Source organism: Ambystoma mexicanum, chromosome 2p (assembly GCF_040938575.1).
Source record: "Ambystoma mexicanum isolate Mex_15411 chromosome 2p, UKY_AmexF1_1, whole genome shotgun sequence".
NCBI classification, from domain to species: Eukaryota; Metazoa; Chordata; class Amphibia; order Caudata; family Ambystomatidae; genus Ambystoma; species Ambystoma mexicanum.
In genome coordinates, this window is record NC_090923.1 from 801,063,572 (window position 1) to 801,082,125 (window position 18,554).

The 18,554-nt window shown below is 44.7% G+C and overlaps 1 protein-coding gene across 5 annotated transcripts in view; it reads right to left on the reverse strand.

Moving 5' to 3' along the window:
* Positions 1–18,554, reverse strand: part of SIPA1L3 (signal induced proliferation associated 1 like 3) — a 1,632,279-nt gene that overhangs the window by 346,664 nt on the left and 1,267,061 nt on the right. For all 5 annotated transcript variants that reach the window (XM_069644476.1, XM_069644475.1, XM_069644474.1 and 2 more), the window contains one exon: positions 12,526–12,644. In XM_069644476.1, the coding sequence (XP_069500577.1) occupies positions 12,526–12,644 (119 nt within the window). The remainder of the gene's footprint in view (positions 1–12,525; positions 12,645–18,554) is intronic.

Consider the following 18,554-nt stretch of genomic DNA (forward strand, 5'->3'; position numbering starts at 1 on the left):
TGAAGGAGAGTAGAAAGGGAAGAATAAGAGTCAGCAACGGGAAGCAGAACCTTAGGGTATGTTAGACAGTAGGGGGTCAATATTCTATATATGCTAACCTGGTGACGAGGGACGCCGCCCTCGGTAAGGGTGGAAAAAAAATTCTAGATGAGAGTGAGAGACAGCCCTAGCACCATGCCAAAAAAATCAATTAAAATGCATGAAACACTGATAGGAGTTGGTTGAGCCATCTGCAACATATAGCAAAGGCTTTTTACAGCTCATCAAGTGTGATGGAAGTTGCAAAATAGTATATCTTCCAGACCTTTCCATTAACTAGAGGCACCAGGCTTTTGTTATTGAACCGCTGCCTCACAATACAGTCATCATAGGATACAGAAGTAAAAAGGGAAGAACATTAGATTGGATAGCTGACTGCAACTGTACAGCCACTATTTCATCTATAATGACCTTACCCTGGACAGACCACTCCCTGGTGTCCTTTAACCTAGCTACCGTCAGACCTAACCCCACGGCCCTTCCACTAGCGCCACCTTGCTTGACTAGAAATAAAAAATGTATCACTGTAGAGAAAGTGATCCCAGCTATATTACCAACCCTTAACACTCCGTCAGCCAATCTAAACCCTAGCATCCTAGTGCAAGAATTTAATTCCATCATGCTCACTACCCTAGATAAAGTGGCTCCTCTCAAACTTAGACCAAGCAAACCGAAAGCTCATCTAAACAAATGGTTTACTCCACAGTTAAGAGATTTACGCATTCTGAAAAGAAAGAGCAAAACCACCTGGAGGCTCTGCCCATCAGTCGATAACAAAGCTAAACTATCCACTCTCTCCTCACTGTATAAAAAAGAAGTTTGCCAGGAAAAACGTAACTCATATGATGACCGCATAGCTAAATCTAATTCCAGCATGAAAGAGCTTTTTTCCATTCTAAAGGAACTCAAGTCTCCCATTGCCATTCAGGACACTTGTACTAAGGACAAACCTTGGTGCACGGATATCCAGCAAGCCTTAGCAAATAAAATTATCACACTCCAAAATAAAATCCAGCAAAAAAAAGAAGTACTCAAAATTCAGGATTTGCCTAAAATGCCTCACACCAATAACCCACTGGCGCACAGTAATACCTTCCACTTCTCCAAAATGACCACTTTGGAAGTAGAAAAAGTTATCCTGTCGCTTAAACCATCAAATTGCAAAGGAGACATTTGCCCGGCACAGTTGATAAAAGACGCTGCCAGAGAATTATCTCCCTTTATCGCTAAATTGATTAACGCATCCTTCGCCTCAGGCACCATCCCTGCCAACCTTAAACAGTCCTGGGTACTCCCTCTCCTTAAAAAGCAGACATTAGACCCTCTCATCCCTACTAACTACCGCCCTATTACTACAGTACCGTTTCTTCTTAAGATTCTGGACAAAGCCGCATACAACCAAATTCAAAAGCACCTAGAACTACACAACCTATTAGGAGAAAGACAATCGGGCTTCCGTCCCTTACACGGAACAGAAACTGCCCTCATTGACTTGAAGTCTCAAATTGATGAGCTGAGAGACAAAGAGCGAACAGTACTCCTACTACTCCTGGACCTCTCAGCTGCCTTTGATTTGGTGGATCACAAAGTCCTCTGCAGCCACCTGGACTCCGCCGCCCATTTCTCTTCGGAAGCCATTGGATGGATCAAGTAATTCCTGAGCGAGAAAACGATGAGTCTTCGCCCCCTCAGCAGCGGCAGATCCCACCCCTATCTCTTATGGTGTTCCCCAGGGCTCTTGTGTATCCCCAACTCTATACAACATCTTCACCAAGCCCCTGTTTGATGATCTGGACCATCTTGGTATCACCTACACTAATTATGCAGATGATACACAGATCCTCCTCCCGCTTTCTGGGGACCATGCTAAAGGCACGGAATTGGTGAACAAGGTATACCTTATCATCCAGGCATGGATGGCCACTCATGGCCTTTGTCTAAACAATGATAAGACAGAGTTGATTACCCTGGGTACACAAGCCAATATCAAAAAACTAGGACAGGAATTCTCCTCCTTCAACATAGATGGGAACATCATCCAAGTATCCAAGGATGTAAAAACCCTGGGATTCTATCTTGATTCTACCCTAACACTCGATAAACAGCTAAAATTCCCTTGCCTCCTCCACGGCCTACAAGTGCAAATTGATTAGAGCCGGTAAACCATTCCTTTCCAATAAGAGTTGCCTAATCCCGGCTAGAGCCTTAATTCTCTCCAGAATTGATTATTGTAATGCTCTATACACTGGAGCTAATAAAAAAATAACCCAAAGACTACAAACATTACAAAATAATGCCCCGAGAGCTGCACTAGGCATTAATAAAAAGGTCCCATATTTCTTCCGCCAGACGCCATCACAACTGGTTGACCACGGAGAACAAAATAAAACTCGAGATGCTATCCCTGACCCACAAAGCCCTTAATAACTCTACCCCTAGTTACCTGACTGACAAATTCCACAGGAGAACATCTCCTAGACCTACTAGAGTTGGCAATTCTAATTGCTTGACAATACCGAACTTTAGACTCACTACTATTGGAGGAAATAGCTTCCCGGTAAAGACGGCTAAAACCTGGAACTCACTACCACAAGACCTTACAGCGGACCTGCCCTACCTTTATTTTAGGAAAAAAGTCATTCAATTCCTTACCTCAACTGACCTCAGTTGACCGGTGTTACCTACCTCCTACTGGTATAAATCACTAGACCTTCATTCCATACAATTGTAACTCTGACTGACCTATTTGAACCTGTATATTTTGTAATTATTTGTGTGACCCCAATGTAATTTCTAATGTACATTTTGCTATGATGTAACCTTGTAAGTTTTGGATTTTCTTGCCACTGCGCCCTGCTACCCCTGGGTCTGGCGCGCACAAAAATTGAATAAAACAAACAAACAAAATGGTTTGTCGCACCACACCTCCCTGTACCAGTCTGTTCTACTGCACCTAGTAACCCGAGGACCTGATAGTAACCCTACTTCTTATTCCACAATGATACATTTGGTTTTCCACATACAAAATCAAACTAGCCAAGTTAAAGGTAATATCTGTAACAGAAAAGTAAAACTGTAACCCCTTACAGAAAAAAAGATTTAATATTTTCAGGGATATTATGCCCATCTTAAAATCAACATAACCGCTGGAGTGCACCAACTATATTGCTTGAACACACTCTCTGATTAATAAAGTAATTTGATAGATAAACAGATGAGAGCCAGCCCCTTTTTCAGTTTCATGTAGCATCATCTTCACACCCTTCAAGATCCCCTTATATGTTACAGATAAAAATTCCATGGGCGTTCCCATGTTTCTTTCAAGGTTCTGGACCTGGTAGTACCTTCACTTGGGTATCTTGGGAGAAACAGACCAGCAACATCTCCCATTCATTTTCATTCTTTCTCTCTCTCGCTCTGGTAATGCAGGATCTTAAAGTAGAACACAGACCAAACTCCCTTAGTTCAGCATTTATCCTAATGGCCAACAAAAAGCCAGATTTCCCTTTCACCCAATGACCAACGTTGTCTCAAATGGAAAGAAAAAGGCACAAGAGACACCAACATTTAGTACCTCAAAACAAAATCATCCCCTGATTTGAATCATGTGTGTTACACAAAATTCAACAATGGACTGTGGTGTGTACACACACACACACGATACTACCGAATGACGCCGAAGGGTTTTGCGCAAGAAGCACTGCACATTATTTAAATTTTTACATGTAATGTTTTATAGTTACAATGGGAAAGGGTAAGTTATGTTATTTTAATGGAATTTATACCTTGCTCATGCAGTTCTGAAAAATAGGTGGGCAGTTTAGGGTAGTGGGAATAGAGGGAGGCTGCTGTTGTGTTAGTAAGTGCAGTTCTAAAGCACCCAGTGACTTTGTGTTGGTCTGTTTCTAGGTGTTTCGTCAAGGGCAAAGACAATTCTGTCCAGATGGGAGCTTTGTGTGCATGTGGTGCTGGGATGCATTGGCTGGGGCAGTGGTATGCACATTGGTGTAGCGGTTTATAGTTCTTCTGTTTAATGTCTATAGAGAGGGATATAAAGTAACAATGTGAGAATGGCCTGATCGTGTGTTTGAGCATGGGCGAGGAGAGTTAAGGGAGAAGAACAAGCTACTTACCAACTGGTAACGTTCTTTTGACTGGATGTTCCTCCAACGTATTCCTCATCTTTGATAATCGCGTCCAGCTTCGGCAGAGGGCGCTGTGCGTCGGTGGTGTCGAGTCGAGGTCCCTCAAAGGCCTCTGTTGCGGGCAACGTCATCGGATGTATAAGTAGAACGCGTGGTGCCGATTGGCCTCAGTTCTGTTTTTCCCTCCTGTTCGTGTTGGCTGTTAGCCTAGACAAGCAGTAGTCAGCCTTGCAAGAACGAAAGCTGTAACAGCATAGGAAATTCTACAGAGGGGTAGGCTGGGAGGGCGATGAATACATTGGAGGAACATCCAGTCGAAAGAACGTTACCAGTTGGTAGGTAAGTTGTTCTTCGAATGGATTGTGTCCTCCAACGTATTCCTCATCTTTGATAGACTTCCACAGCAGTATGCAGAATTGGAGGAGGGAGTAGAATTTGAAACTGTTGGCATTTTATAAGGCCGAATACAGCACCGCCTTACCAAAAGGCACATCTTGAGAGTGGGAAGCATCTAAAGAGTAATATTTTGTGAATGTATGCAATGATGACCATGTTGCCACATAAGAAATAGTTTTAATTGGTAAGCCCCTTTGAAGGGCTGCCGAAGAGGCTATACCCATGGTAGAATGAGCTCTCAAGCCCCTTGGCGGGTCTTTGCCTGCCAATTTGTAACATTCTGAGATGCCAAGAATAATCCACCTTGATAAAGTCCGTTTCGAAACAGCTTGTCCCAATATTCTTCCAGTGTACCCAATAAAGAGTTGGTCATCCACTCTAAGTTTGGAGAACCAAGAAATGTGTAAACTTAAAGCTCTTCTAGAGTCCAATCTGTGGAGCCTTTCTTCCTCTTTACTGGGATGCAGCCAGGGGTAATACGCTGGCAGAACAATCTTTTGATTGAGATGACAATCAGATACAACCTTAGGTAGGAAAGAGGGTTTTATCGTCAAACCCAACCTGGTCTTTGTGGAATACGGTATAGGGTGGCCTGGAAGAAAGTGCCTGCAACTCGCTCACTCTACGTCCAGATATCAATGCAACCAACAATATGGTTTTGAAGGTCAATAATCTCAATGGACATGCGTGCAAGGGCTCAAACGGGGCACACATTAAAAACTTCAGAACTAGCTTAAGGTCCCAAATTGGAACCTGAAAGGAAGAAGGTGGGATCACGTTTATGAGCCTTTTTAGAAATTGAATCACTATGGGAATTTTAAAGTAGGAGTATTCTTTCGAAGAGCGCTTGAAAATAGAAAGTGCTGCTAGTTAACCTTTAATGGTCACAACATTAAGACCTTTGTGTGCTAATGATAGGAGAAAAGATAACACCTCCGGAGTTGAACATAGAAAAGGATCAACCTTCTTCTCCCTGCACCAGTCGCAGAACTTAGAGATTTTGTTGCTGGCCATCTTGCCGAAAGCAACACCTCCATCACATCATCCAGGAAGTCCCAATCCTTGCATCTCAACCTTTCAGAAACCATGCATGAAGGATGAGAGTGTTGACCTCTGGATGGAGAACCTGACCCTCCCTCTGCGAGAGAAGATTTTCTCTTTGTGGAAGATGTATCAGAGGACAGTTTGACATATCCAGAAGGTCTGGGTACCACATTATCCTGGCCCAATCCGGGGCAATTAAGATCATGCGGTTTCCAAACTGTATCAACCTCCTGATTACTTGAGGAATTACGGGTATTGGTGGAAACGCGTATAGCAGTGGGAATTCCCAATCCACCACCAACGCGTCTCCTAGAGCTCCTCTCGGAGGAAATTCCCTTGAGCAGTACCTTTCGCACTTCCGGTTGACTGTTGTGGCAAACCGGTCTACTTGAGGGGTTCCCCAAAGGGCAAAGATCTCTTGAGGGACTTCCTGAGTTAGTTCCCACTCGTGGGATACTGCGCTCTACCTGCTCAGAGCGTCCACCGTCGTGTTCTCCTCCCCAGCTAGGTGAACTGCCGATAAGGAGATTCCTTCTCGAATTGCCCAGAACCAGAGCAGCATTGCCTCTCTGCACAGAGATAATGACCCAACACCACCTCTCTTGTTGCAGTAATGCATGGACACTGTGTTGTCCGTCATTATCAGGACACTCTTTCCCCTGACCGAGGGCAGGAAGGCCTTCAGCACTAGTCTGATTGCCCTCAGCTCCAAAAAGTTGATATGTAGTTTGCACACCGATGGAGACCAACGACCGCTGACTGCCAGATTGTTGGCATGTGCTCCCCACCCCGTGAGGTGTTCGTCACTACTGTAATCACTGGACATGGCTGCCAAAAATGTTCGCCATTCAGAATATTGTCCTTGCAGGCCCACCACAGAAGATCCTGTGCGACCCTGCTTGGAACCTGATGTAGGTCTGTCATCTTTCCTGAGAACTGGGACATTAAGTTCTTGGAGCTCATTGAAGGGATGTCATTCTCAGGCAGGCTTCTGGCACCAGAAAAATGCAGGATTCCATGAGGCCGAGCAACCTCAAGAAATCGAAGGCTGGAAGATTCTGGGCAGTTTGAAATCTGGTAACCATCTGAAGAATGTCTTGAGCCCTCGTCCTGGGTGGCATGCTCTTTCCCAAGGATGTGTCTAATACATCTCCGATATACTGGAGCTGTTGGGATGGTGTCATCTGTGACTTCTTGAAAGTGAGGGAGAAGCCCAGTCTGTGAAGGGAGTGGCAGATGATGATCGAGGGCTTGTTTGGGAGAACATGCCCTGATCAGCCAATCGTCCAGGTATGGGTAGACGTGAATCCCCCCCCTCTTGTGAGATGCGCTGCCACCACCACCATCAGTTTGGTGAAGACCCTCAGGGCGGAGGTCAAGCCGAAAGGCAGGACTCGAAACGGCGAACCTCTGGCTTGCCCTTTTCAAATATATCTAGCATTTTAAAATGAAATGTCTCCCACTCTGCAGATGGTGAATGTTTGGTGGGGCACTTCAGTTTTCTGGGGGATTCATCCGACGATGATGAAGAGGATGGCGACCGATGGTGCTGTCTCTTCTTAAATTGTTTCGTTGAGGATGACGAGTGGCGGGAGCGACTACGGGATTTCGATCTCTTTTTGTCACCCTCGCGTTGAGGAGAACGATCACCATGCTCAACGGTTGAGGAACGATCAGTTTTACTTTAACGGCCTACCTGCAACTTCCCCTTCTGTTCTCGCAGGGCCTTTCTCGTTATTGCCTGGCACTTCGAGAAGGAATCTGTGTCGTGGTCTTCCCCCAAACACCACAGGCAAGAGCGATGCGGATCCGTGATGGACATTTTCAAATTGCATTTTTTGAAACCCAAGTGAAGTGTAGTCGGGGTTGATGACGAAGACATGTCATCGTATGATTTTTTTTCAAGAAACTGCGTAGTATACAAATACCAACGAGGCGCCCCGAGTCTCTGAAGCAAACACGTTTGTGGAAAAACGGAACTGAGGCAAACGGGCACAGCGCATGCTACTTATACACCCGAGGACGTCACCCTCGACGGAGGCCTTCGAGGGTCATCGATTCGACCGACGCACGGTGCCCTCTGCTGAGGGAAAAAAAATTCTGAAGCAGCCGAAGCTGGACATGATTATCAAAGATGAAGAATACGTTAAAGGACACAATCCATTCAAAATTAAAAACACTTCAGAGCATTAAACGCATGCTTTAAGGGTATGTTCGAGTACATCAAGCCCATTCCAGTCACACACGTTCTAGTAATACCCATCTACCACTTTGAAACTAATGTGGAGAATCTGACCCTTTTCATGTGGCCAGGGGAAAGCATGCGCTCTCTGATCCCGACCCTGGGGGTTGTGTTCTGTGGGAGGATCACATGGAGGGGGCCGAGTGGTCAAACCAGGAATACTAGGAGGAACCCCTTTTGATCTGTCCAGTAGCCCCGTCCTTCTAATGGCCCTTTGCCAACTCAAGGAAGAAGAAAAGCCTAAATTCCTTTTAACGAACTACATGTCCCAGAATCCCTCAGGGACTGTGACGAAGAGGGCTAAAGAGGCATGTAGAGCTAAAGGACTGGCAGGCAAGCCTAAAAGCATGTGGCAGGGTCAGGCAATTAACTTTAAGGGCCTACAACTGAAGCCAATTAACACACATGTGGGCCAGAAAAGGCTGCTGCAAGAAGAATCAGTAGACAGAAGCTGGAGCAGGAAGGTCAGCAGCAGTAGTAGAAAAAGCACAGCACAAGGCTGGCAGATCACTAGGAATTGTGACCACAGAAGGGACGCCAGAGCAAAGGAAGAGCAGATTTCAAATGCAAGCTCCGAGGTGGTCCAGTGCTCACAAACCCTACTTTACTGTGGCTGCATTGGAAGAGACTCATAGAAACAGGCTCTCTTTCCATGTGTGCCTAGTTTCTGTGAATGCAGAGCTGAATAGGGCATCCACCCAAGCCCCATTTGAAGAAGCAAGCCGAGGGAAGCTGAAGAAAAGAAGACTCCATTGTTGAGGCCAGACCGCAGACACCCTCCTGGGTGTGGTTCCCAAGAGAGCCTGTAGCAGTAGTAGCAGAAGTAGAAATCGGGAAGTGGAAGCCACTCGCATACTCTGTAACTTTGGAGCCAGTGAGTGAAGCTCTGTACTCCCAAAGCACAAGAATGACCTTGCCGCTAACTGTAGCCAGTTGAATTCACACTTGCGCAGAAGTTGGAGCAAGTGAAGTTGTTTGCAGTCGTGGAAAGTCATATAATAAAGGGAATTGTATCACGCGTTTTCAGCACCAGTTAAAGTGCCTGTGTAAGAAGACATTTTTTTCTCATTGTTGCCTTTAGAATCATAACCAGGATGTGGCTGGTCTCCTATTGAGCAGGAGAACATTATTGGTAATTGGTCAAGAAGCAGTAATTGACTTTCCGAAAGTGTTACAAGAATATTTCACATCACAGAAAGGTTGCATATGAGAAACTGTTTCCCGATCCTTGTTAAAGTAGAACGCTGACTGAATAAAAGGTAACAAGTTTTATCATCAAAGAGAAATCGTTTATATCTAAATTTGTTTCAGAAGTGAAAAATTACTCTTGTAACATTCAGAACAAATACATAAGACTTGTAGAAGTTGCTGAAGTCTGGAGCAGAACAAGCATTACCCAAGCCAGTAGACAGTTCTTTTATAAAGTGAAACCAGCTCAATTAAGATCTGAACACCTATGCTCTGAAGTTGTTGACGCTGATACAAACCCAGAGTACTCTGATAAACAAGTGACAAGGTTATCCAAGGCTGGAAGAATGGCAATACAGTTTTGGGATAACTACAGGAAATCAGAAGGTGTGCATAAAGCTGGGTAAGGGAGTTGGGTGCTTGTTAAAAATAATTAATCAATTATCTATGAAGCTGAGACTGTTGAACCTGACAGATAGGAGAGGCAAAGAGGCTGCTGTTTCTTACAGTAGAGAACGAAGAGTCACTTGCCAACTTGTAGAGGTCAAAGAGTCTTGTTTAGAGTTGCCCAAAAATTATTTCAAGTATTCATTTCAGCAGAAGCCGCAGAGCTGTTGTCTAACCTACATAATCCACCTGAATGACTACTCCTCTACATGGGAGACTATAGCTCTTATATACTCAGTTCTACACTGAGAGTATATAGATGAGACCTATTACTTATTGAATTTTGCTCTTGAGTTATAGACATGAAATTGAAGATTCTAGATTTATCATTACATATTTTGTTCCTGAAGAAGGGCACTCACCCGAAACATGTAGCGCTCAGCACATATTATTTGAAGATTGCATTCTTGTTCCTAAATTTTGTTTTTGTTTTGATTAAAACAATTGTGCATTTTACACCCCTAGTTTGTATAAATAATTTCTCATGAAGCTATAGTGACACCATAGCTAATAACTTGAATGATATCAGCTTAGTGGTGTGCAAGGGGAGCAGGGGTCCCTTAAGCTTAGGACTCTTACTTTTCTTCTCGATATATTAGTTGGCCTTGTACAAGGGCTGCAATTTTCCCCCCACGCCCTAAATATATGTAATACATAACATTGACTCAATATTTTTTACTTGCAGTATGAATACAGGTGTGCACCTTTTGTTCACTTGTTTAGATGTTGTCCATCATTGTGTCAGAACATTTTCCTTTGAATGTAGTTGAAGCAGTAGTAGAGTGAGGCAGAGGAGCCTGTTCTCACAGTATCATTTGCAGAAGGGAGTGCCAAGGAGAAAGCAACTTCATTAGGCGAAGCATCCTGCCAAATTGTATTCAAGATGCTGTAGAAGAGGAGTTGTTACAACAGAAGTGGTACTTTTGTTTTGAACTTTATCTATTCCATCCTGAACACAGGTCATCGAGGATTACCATTGTTGCAGTTTTCTTTGTGGAATTTGGAAGGGGAACTTTTCAACAAACCAAGTTAGAGCTGTTATCAGATGAATTTTGTTTAAGTTAACTTTTGTTTCTTTGGAACTTTATAAGAACACATTTAAGACTGTATCTTTCTTGGAAGGAATTGACTTTGGACATTGCTGGGGAAGAAGATCTACCCAGGCCAAATAAAAGTCATCCAAGACACTGGTTGTTTGGTCATCCTTTATTTATGTTGTTTATGCTTTGTTTGAATTGTTTTGTTGTTTAGAGTGAGGGCCAGTTTTGCATATGGTAGGAGACTTACCCTTACATCCTAGACGAGGTAGGGAATTCCCTAGTAGAGTAGGCTTAGTAAGGTTTTATTTTCATTTTTCCTTTGAAATAAAATTTCAAATGCTGAGAAAACTACAAGCAGTTGACCGCCTCGCATTACTGATCCCTCACAGTAATCTCATGTAAATATCGGATTCTGCTTCAAAAGCCTCAAAATGTATCATCCAAATGACATCAAATGTGTCCCCTTGCACTCTGCTATAAATTGCTACTGTTCATAGAGGTTGTTTTGTCAACTGACTTGGCAATCCCAGATTACCCTCTGTTTGAAAAGGTTGATGTTTTTCAAACTTTATCTGGTGAAAAAGCCTTCACACTTCAAAGGAATGCTCAAGCACATCTCAAAATCACACAATGGACTAGGTAGGTAAAATGTTTATTTTGAATTAAATCCATAAAATAGTCCATACAAACATTCAAGAGTGGTAGGTGCATTCCTATTTGACCACAAAGTACAGAAAAAGCAAGGAAAGGGCATTGTAAATTACTCATGTTCTTTTGGAAGAATTATTCTGCATGGGTATGGAATTGTCCATGAACAGCATTGTTGGTGGCTCGAGGCCTTAGACATTCAGCCATGGCAACACATTAATCAATAATGATCTAGGAGCAGGCCTATTTGGCGAAGTTTGGTATGGGGTCAGAAGGATACAAGACATTGCCATGTTGCTAAATTCAAAGTGATGCAGAATCCATGGGTAGCATGTGTGGGACCTTAGACTGCACATTATGAATCTGTAAAGACTGTTTTGAACATGGCTATTTTAAGGGCGCTCTTGATCTGGTGCAGTTGGACTCCAGCCTACACGATTTGGGCAAATCATTCCATAGTTTAAGGGTATTTGCCTCAAGGGTTCTGTCCCTGTGATGTTGCCTTTTGAATTTTGGGATTGTCAGGTGATTGAAACATCGGGGAGGTTGGAGTAAACATTGAGATTTTAAGTCTAAGTAGAATACTGTTCCAGACAAATATCAACATAAAATCAATTTTGATTGTAGTCCTCTGGTATCGATACTTGAATTAACTAGCTGTGCAATCATAGACCAAAATATCATTGGGAAGACCTCAACTAAAACTTGTCACTTTTTGGCCTTGAGATTGTATGAATTCAGGTCTCTTAGGCTCCCAACCCAGTTCTTCAAACAGGCTGTTTTTGCACATACAACAAGACTGGATAACAGCCAGTGTATTATGATTTGACAACAAACATCTAAGTTTGTACGGATAGATCAAGAATAGGTAAGTCACATTCCTAAAACATCACCCAGTTTAACTGTCGGCCACCCAGTAAACTAGTTGGGGCTACTTTTGCACCTCAGCCACAATGTACATTATAATCATTTTCCAAGTACTCCTGAATGGACTGCATGATTAAAACCACAGGTGCACAAGAAAATAAATTATTGATAGGCATACTTGGAGGAACAGATATCGCTATATACTTACTTATCAAAGAAATGTGGTTATTCACACCACAGCAAAAAACATTTTGTCATTATAGCTTTATACTATTCTCAAACATTACAACAATATTGACCGAAATCACAGAACCATCTATCATTATCATTGCCATTATTGGTCCCACCACAGTGGTTAATAAATCAACAGGTGAGAGGACAATAAAGATTGCATACAAGCCAAACACAAATATGAATTGCAGAAATATGCAAATAGAAACAGCGTAGATGGTGCTGCTTCAAAACTCACTTTTGAATGCCTGTTAGGAGAATCCTTGCCAGGAAATTCCTGTCTTCCGGAACGCTTACCCACATAGTTCCCAGGCGTTGCTCCAACCTTGGAATGTGCTGGTATATGCCAAAGAGGTTCTGCAAGAATTCAAAAGGTTAAGATCACTTGCAAAGGAAAACGGTAATCACAATGTAACAAGCTAACACTGCAATGATCCAGAATGTTAATACGAGTTGATGCTACTTACCTCTAGTAACAATGGATCTGATGGATACTGCATAACCTTTAAGGGTTCCAGCTTTTGAAATATTCTGCTTTCAGGCTGGGATTTTGTTCATGTTCGCAGAATAATGAAGACCCATAAATGTCCTAGGGCGAGGAGTCTGGAGACAGCAGCTATACTTACATGCAACCAAGAAGACTAAACAAAAAGTTTATTTTCTAAATGCGAATCCGGTCTGGTCATTTTGACAGTGAACTTTGTTTTCTACATGAACCCACTACTTCAAAAAATGTACAGAGTCAAAGTCCTCGTTTTAGCAACAGCAAACCATCCTCTGCCTTCGAAGGAGGTTGAAAGAATGCAAGCAACAGAAACAAAAGATTTAAACTAATTCCTGCAATGATTTTCTCCAACAACAAATGCTCGCACATAGTATGTATATTTGCAGTCCCCTTACAGACTAGACAAGGGTCCACAAAATACTTCTTGTCTTGTCGTTGGCTAATAAGCTACTTGTTCTGCTAATTCTTAAGCAAAGGCAGAGACAAAAATACCAGTCTTCATAGAACAATGGAAGGAAAGAAAATTATTCATGGAGCATAGTGAGCGATTTCAGTATGATGGGAGCTAGGTTAGGAACCCATATTTCAATATTGCCTTGTCAAGTGTTGGGCAGGGACTAGAGAGGAGCACCAGAGCTGGAGCTCACTGCCAGTGCTGTATATCATTGGATTAGCTGATTAACAGTTTTTGCTGGTTCTGCATCTAACAGATACAGCTACATTGAGTCCTGCTAATCATTTTGATGTATTGTGTATTGTATGTATTGTGAGCATGAAAAAGAAAAGTGTGGTGCAAACACGTTGCTGCGCTGCAAGAAAATGGAAACATGGTGCGCAGCACACCAAAATGCCATTTGATGCTGTGGCTGCTGCTAATCGGGGAAAGTCCCGATGACCAGATGCTAAGGACTTTGTGGGGGTGAGTTGGCATGGCAACAGAAATGCAGATGCATCTGTCAGTGCTATGGTTCAGTGCAGAGGCAGCAATGCCAGAGAGGCACCGGCAGTCCCCTGTAGCAGGGACATCGTTATCAGAGTGAACATTATAGACTACAACAAACCCGAGGAGAGTGAAGCTCAGTGTTGGACCAGTCGGGGTTCCGGTGGTCTGGCCGCTCAGAGGAATCTGCGGTGTGTGAACACGAGGGAGCCAGAGAAGATGTCCCAGAAGGGGTACGGACTGAATGAAACCTGACAGGGATTGCAGTAGACAAATAGAGAGCTGTGCAGGGGGGAGCGTGCACTACATGTGAGAATGTGACTAGATAATGATCAATAAATTGAAGGATGCATTACTTCGAGGCAGTCTCATTTCACAAACGAACACTGGATGCACACTCTGAAAGGGAAAACCACTGACAATTTCACTGGGCTGAATTTCAACCCCAAAGTTTTATTTGGCAAGAATAGCTGTGAAAAATACCCAGAAATTATGATGGAAAATGTTGCCGATACCAGAATAATGGATATTCAAAGTTTTCAATGAGCACATAAGAAAGTGGATGTGAAGGGGCTTGGCCAGGCGGCAGATGTACATAGGTACCTGTTAACCGGCCAAATGTGGCATTTATCTCCGCCTGACCAGCTGAACACTGTGCCAACCAAAGGGAGCTTAAGGCTGAAACTTGAGCGCCCCGTTGACTGAGTGCCAAAGCAGTGGGGACGGAGTTCCCCACTGGGTCCACTCAAGATGGCGCCCCCGAATTACAGCGGCGCTGGTGTGCAGTAACTGTGGACCCAAAATCCTGCTGTCGAGACCTGCTCACCAAGCGCTGAGCCGCTGTGGAAGCCTGGGAAAAGGTGAAAGGTCCCTCTGCGCCCTTCCAGAAGTGAGTACGACCAGTACGGAAGAACAGGGGGGTAAGCCGGGAGAAGCAGTGGAAGCTCCACGGGTGGAAAAGGGTGCCCCCCCTCAGCCCCTCTGGTGATCGGGACTCCATCCCCATCTGAGCCCTGTGGGGACAGAGAAGTGTGTGCTTCCCCACGGAGCCAACAAGAACACAGTGGGTGATAGGAGGGGTGGTAGAGCCCCAGGGACCCACTCATAGGAGACCAGCGACACAGCTGGTCAGCGATCAGCAGTTTTATCAGCCTGAACTGGTGAGTGCCTCGGAGAGGAGGAGAAACTGGTAGACGTCCAATCTGGGGGTGGAGGGGCTGCCTGTTTAGGAACCCAGTGATCGTCTCTCATGGGGAAAAGCTTAAGAAGAGTGCACTAGTGATTAAAGAGACCCCACCAACAACCTGGGAATTGGGCCCCTGCCTAAGTGAGACATGTCCAAACCAGCTTCCAAGACAACGAGAGATGACATTAAAACCCTGCTTGCAGCAAAAGAGGGTAATGTTATGGGCGTTGCTTTCTGTTATTATCACAGTGCAATACAATACCCACAATGGACTTGTCTGTCAACTTGTCTGACAACTTGTCTTTGATAGGGGGGCAAGGGGAAGCCTCCCAGACTTCCCACCTGTCTCTGATAGGTGAAACCAAAGACCGGGGGAATCCCTCCTGGAGGAGAAAATGTTAGAGTATCAGAAAGACTGTAAAACAGATATCAGAATTAAAGATAACAAGAATGGTGTTTGCAGGCAAAACAAGATCCGAAGTATTCGTGGGAGGTTAAACTGAACGATGATAGGTTTGAACAAGGACAAAAGGAAGACAGATGCAGTAAAAAATAATCAGCAGGGAACGTCACAAAACGAATGTCTTCTTTAGAGCAGACTACTTCTAGCACAAAAGGACTAACAGAAACTGACTTGCAGAAACTTGACATTGCTGTGAATGTCAAAAATAGAAAGCACTGAAAACAAAAATGAAGTTGCATAGGAATGCGAGACAAAGCAAACACAAAAAATAAAAATGCAAAAAGGGACCTTGCATAGAACGCGATGATGGAAAACAATTGTAATAGACACAGGATTGGCTATGGCTCTCTTGAAGGATGGGGAACGAGTTGCGCAAGGAAAGGAAGCTATCTTGTTGATTGGTGAACGTGTTGCGCAAGAAGAACTGGGCGAATGTCCAGACGTCGCACGGCAAATCACGAAGGAAGCAGGAGCAGAGAAGGAAGAAAAGGAGAGAAGACAGCTAGCGAGATGGGAAGGGTGAAATGGAAGGAACAGAAAAAAACAAGGATAGCCAGGAAGCAGAATATTTACAGTAGCGTTGGGATCAAGGGTGAAGCAACGCATCCGGGAGTTGTCCCATTAAGTAGCTTTTTTCGAATGAGACGTTTCTGAGCAGATTTCCCAGTAGCCATTTTAAGAACTAGACTTTTGTAAGAGATTAAGCAGTGAGGAGCTGTTGGGTGCCATGTTGTGTGTGTAGCTGAGGGATCTTACTCCCCTGCATCTCCATTTGCTCCATATTACCATGAAGAATATCGGTCCATAACAGGTAAGCCCAATCAACCCCAAATGGTGACGGCACAGGTCCATTCTCTTCGTTTGAAAGTTAAAAATATTGACACATCAACTACTAAAAATGATCTTTTCAGCCTTGTAGTAGAAATCAAACAGAAGATCAAAGCTAAATGGGGACAAAATCTCCAAATACATAGCAGATCTGAAGAATCATGTGCTTGCTGCGGAGAAGAGGCTGGATGATATGGAGACAACTGTCTGAACAGGCACAGGGCCAGGCAGAGTTACTGAACTGAGTTATTGGGCTTGAGGAACAACTGGAACTTGTGTGGACAAAACAGGAAGACATGGAGAACCGGCCCAAAGGAAACAAATACTAGTGAGGGGAGTCCCACGACAGATACACAACCAAGACCTGGAAGAATTGGTCTGGAGCCTCTTCTGCACCCAAATAGACCTCCAGACCAAACAGACTTGAACCTGGACAGGCACACAGTTTACTCAACTATCTAATGATATGATATATAGCATTTGTAAAGCGCCTATACACAAGTGTTTTAAGGCACGACGAGGCAAGGAAGGGGGAACAGAGGGAGGACAGAGAAAACGATCTTACTAGGCCAACTGACATTGAAATCGCGCAAGTGCAGGGGGTGGGGGAGGGGAAACATGCCAGGGGAAAGGGAGGGACAGTGCTGTACATGGGATCAAAACAATAACTAGAAGTGCGGCCAACAGGTGGCAGGTGCAAGGGTAAGTGCAGACAGCAGGTGTCCAAAAGTGCAGATAGAGGGGACTGCAGGGTTGCAGATACAGACCCAAGTGCAAGGGTTGCCGGGAGGCAGTGCGGGTGTGCAACTGGCCGGGCAGGCACCTGGGCCTGAAATCCGAGGGTAGCCAGGTGACCAGTGCAGTATCAGTCAGGAAATCAGCAGTGGAGAGGAAGAGAGAAGACAGGTCTTGAGGTGCTTCCGGAACCAGAGATGGTTCTCCTCAAGTTTCAGAGAGGCAGGGAGGCTGTTCCAGAGGGAGGCCCCAGCCAAAGAAAGAGATCTACCACCAGCTTGTTGCTTGGAGAAGCGACGGACCCTGAGGGAGGTGGAGGAACGAAGAACTTGAGTAGCAAAGGTATTTATGAAGAGAGAGTTGGAGGTATTGAGGACCCAGGCCCCAGAAGGCCTTGTTGACAATGCAGAGGGTCTTGAACTTAATCCTTGCAGCCACAGGGAGCCAATGCAGAGATGTCAGTGCTGGAGAGATACGATACCTAGGCGTGAGGCTAAGGACAAGTCTTGCAGTCCTTTTCTGGATGAGGTGCCGAGGGCGGAGAGTAGAAGCAGGCAGATTAAGAAAGAGGCTGTTGCAGTAGTCCAGCCTAGAGAGACAGCAAGATTCTGGGGGAAAGAGACGAAAGGAAGAATACAGCTGGAGAGGTGCATTTGGTAGTTTGACTTCTTAGAGACGTCAGAGACGTGAGGAGAAAAGGAGTGTGTGTAGTCGAAGATGACTCCTAGGTTCTTAGCCTCACAGGTGGGAGCAGCAAGAGGGCCAAGGGAGGCCGGCCAGAGAGTGACAGGAAAGGAAGGTGCAGGTTCCCCAATGAGGGGAATCTCTGTCTTACTAGCATTAAGGTAGAGATCGTTGGCGGCACACCACTCCTGGATATCAGACAGTCAGAGATGAGAGAAGGAGAAGAGGTGGCAGAGGGGAGTCTGAAAAACGAGCTGAGTGTCATCCGCATAGCACTGAAAGTTGGGGCAGAGAGCAGCAATTCGCTTGGCCAGAGGTGTCAGGTATTGGTTCAACAGCTAGGGAGAGAGGTTAGACCCTTGGGGAACATCACAGGTAGAGAGTGAGATCGAGGAAAGGAAGGACCCAAGTTGGATCTGGGAGGGTCGATCAGAGAGGAACAAGCTCAGCCAGGCCAGGGCCTGATTGGTGATACCCAGGTTATTACAGAGACGATTGAACAGGATGGCATGGTTGTCCGTGTCAAAGGCAGAAGAGAGATCGAGTAAGATGAGGACAAAGGGGAGATTACAATTAAGGTTAAAGAGCAGGTCTTCACAGATGTTCAGGAGAGCAGTTTCTGTGCTTCTGGCTGCTCTGAAGCCAGACTGATGGTCATGGAGACAACCAACAGATTCAGTGTGAAGATTAAGCTGGGAGATGGCCAGCTTTTCCAGGAGTTTGCCCAGGACAGGAGTGATGGAGATCGGGCGAGAGTCACTCCGGGCAGGAGGGGTCATCTGAGGTTTTCTTGGGAAAGGGTGTACAATAGAGTGCTTCAGGTGGGAAAGGAAGGCTCCAGTGGCAAAAGTGTGGTTGCAGAAGTCAGTCAGGGCAAGAGTGAGGGTGTCAATGGGGTCCTTGATGGTTTTGGAAGAACAGGGAAG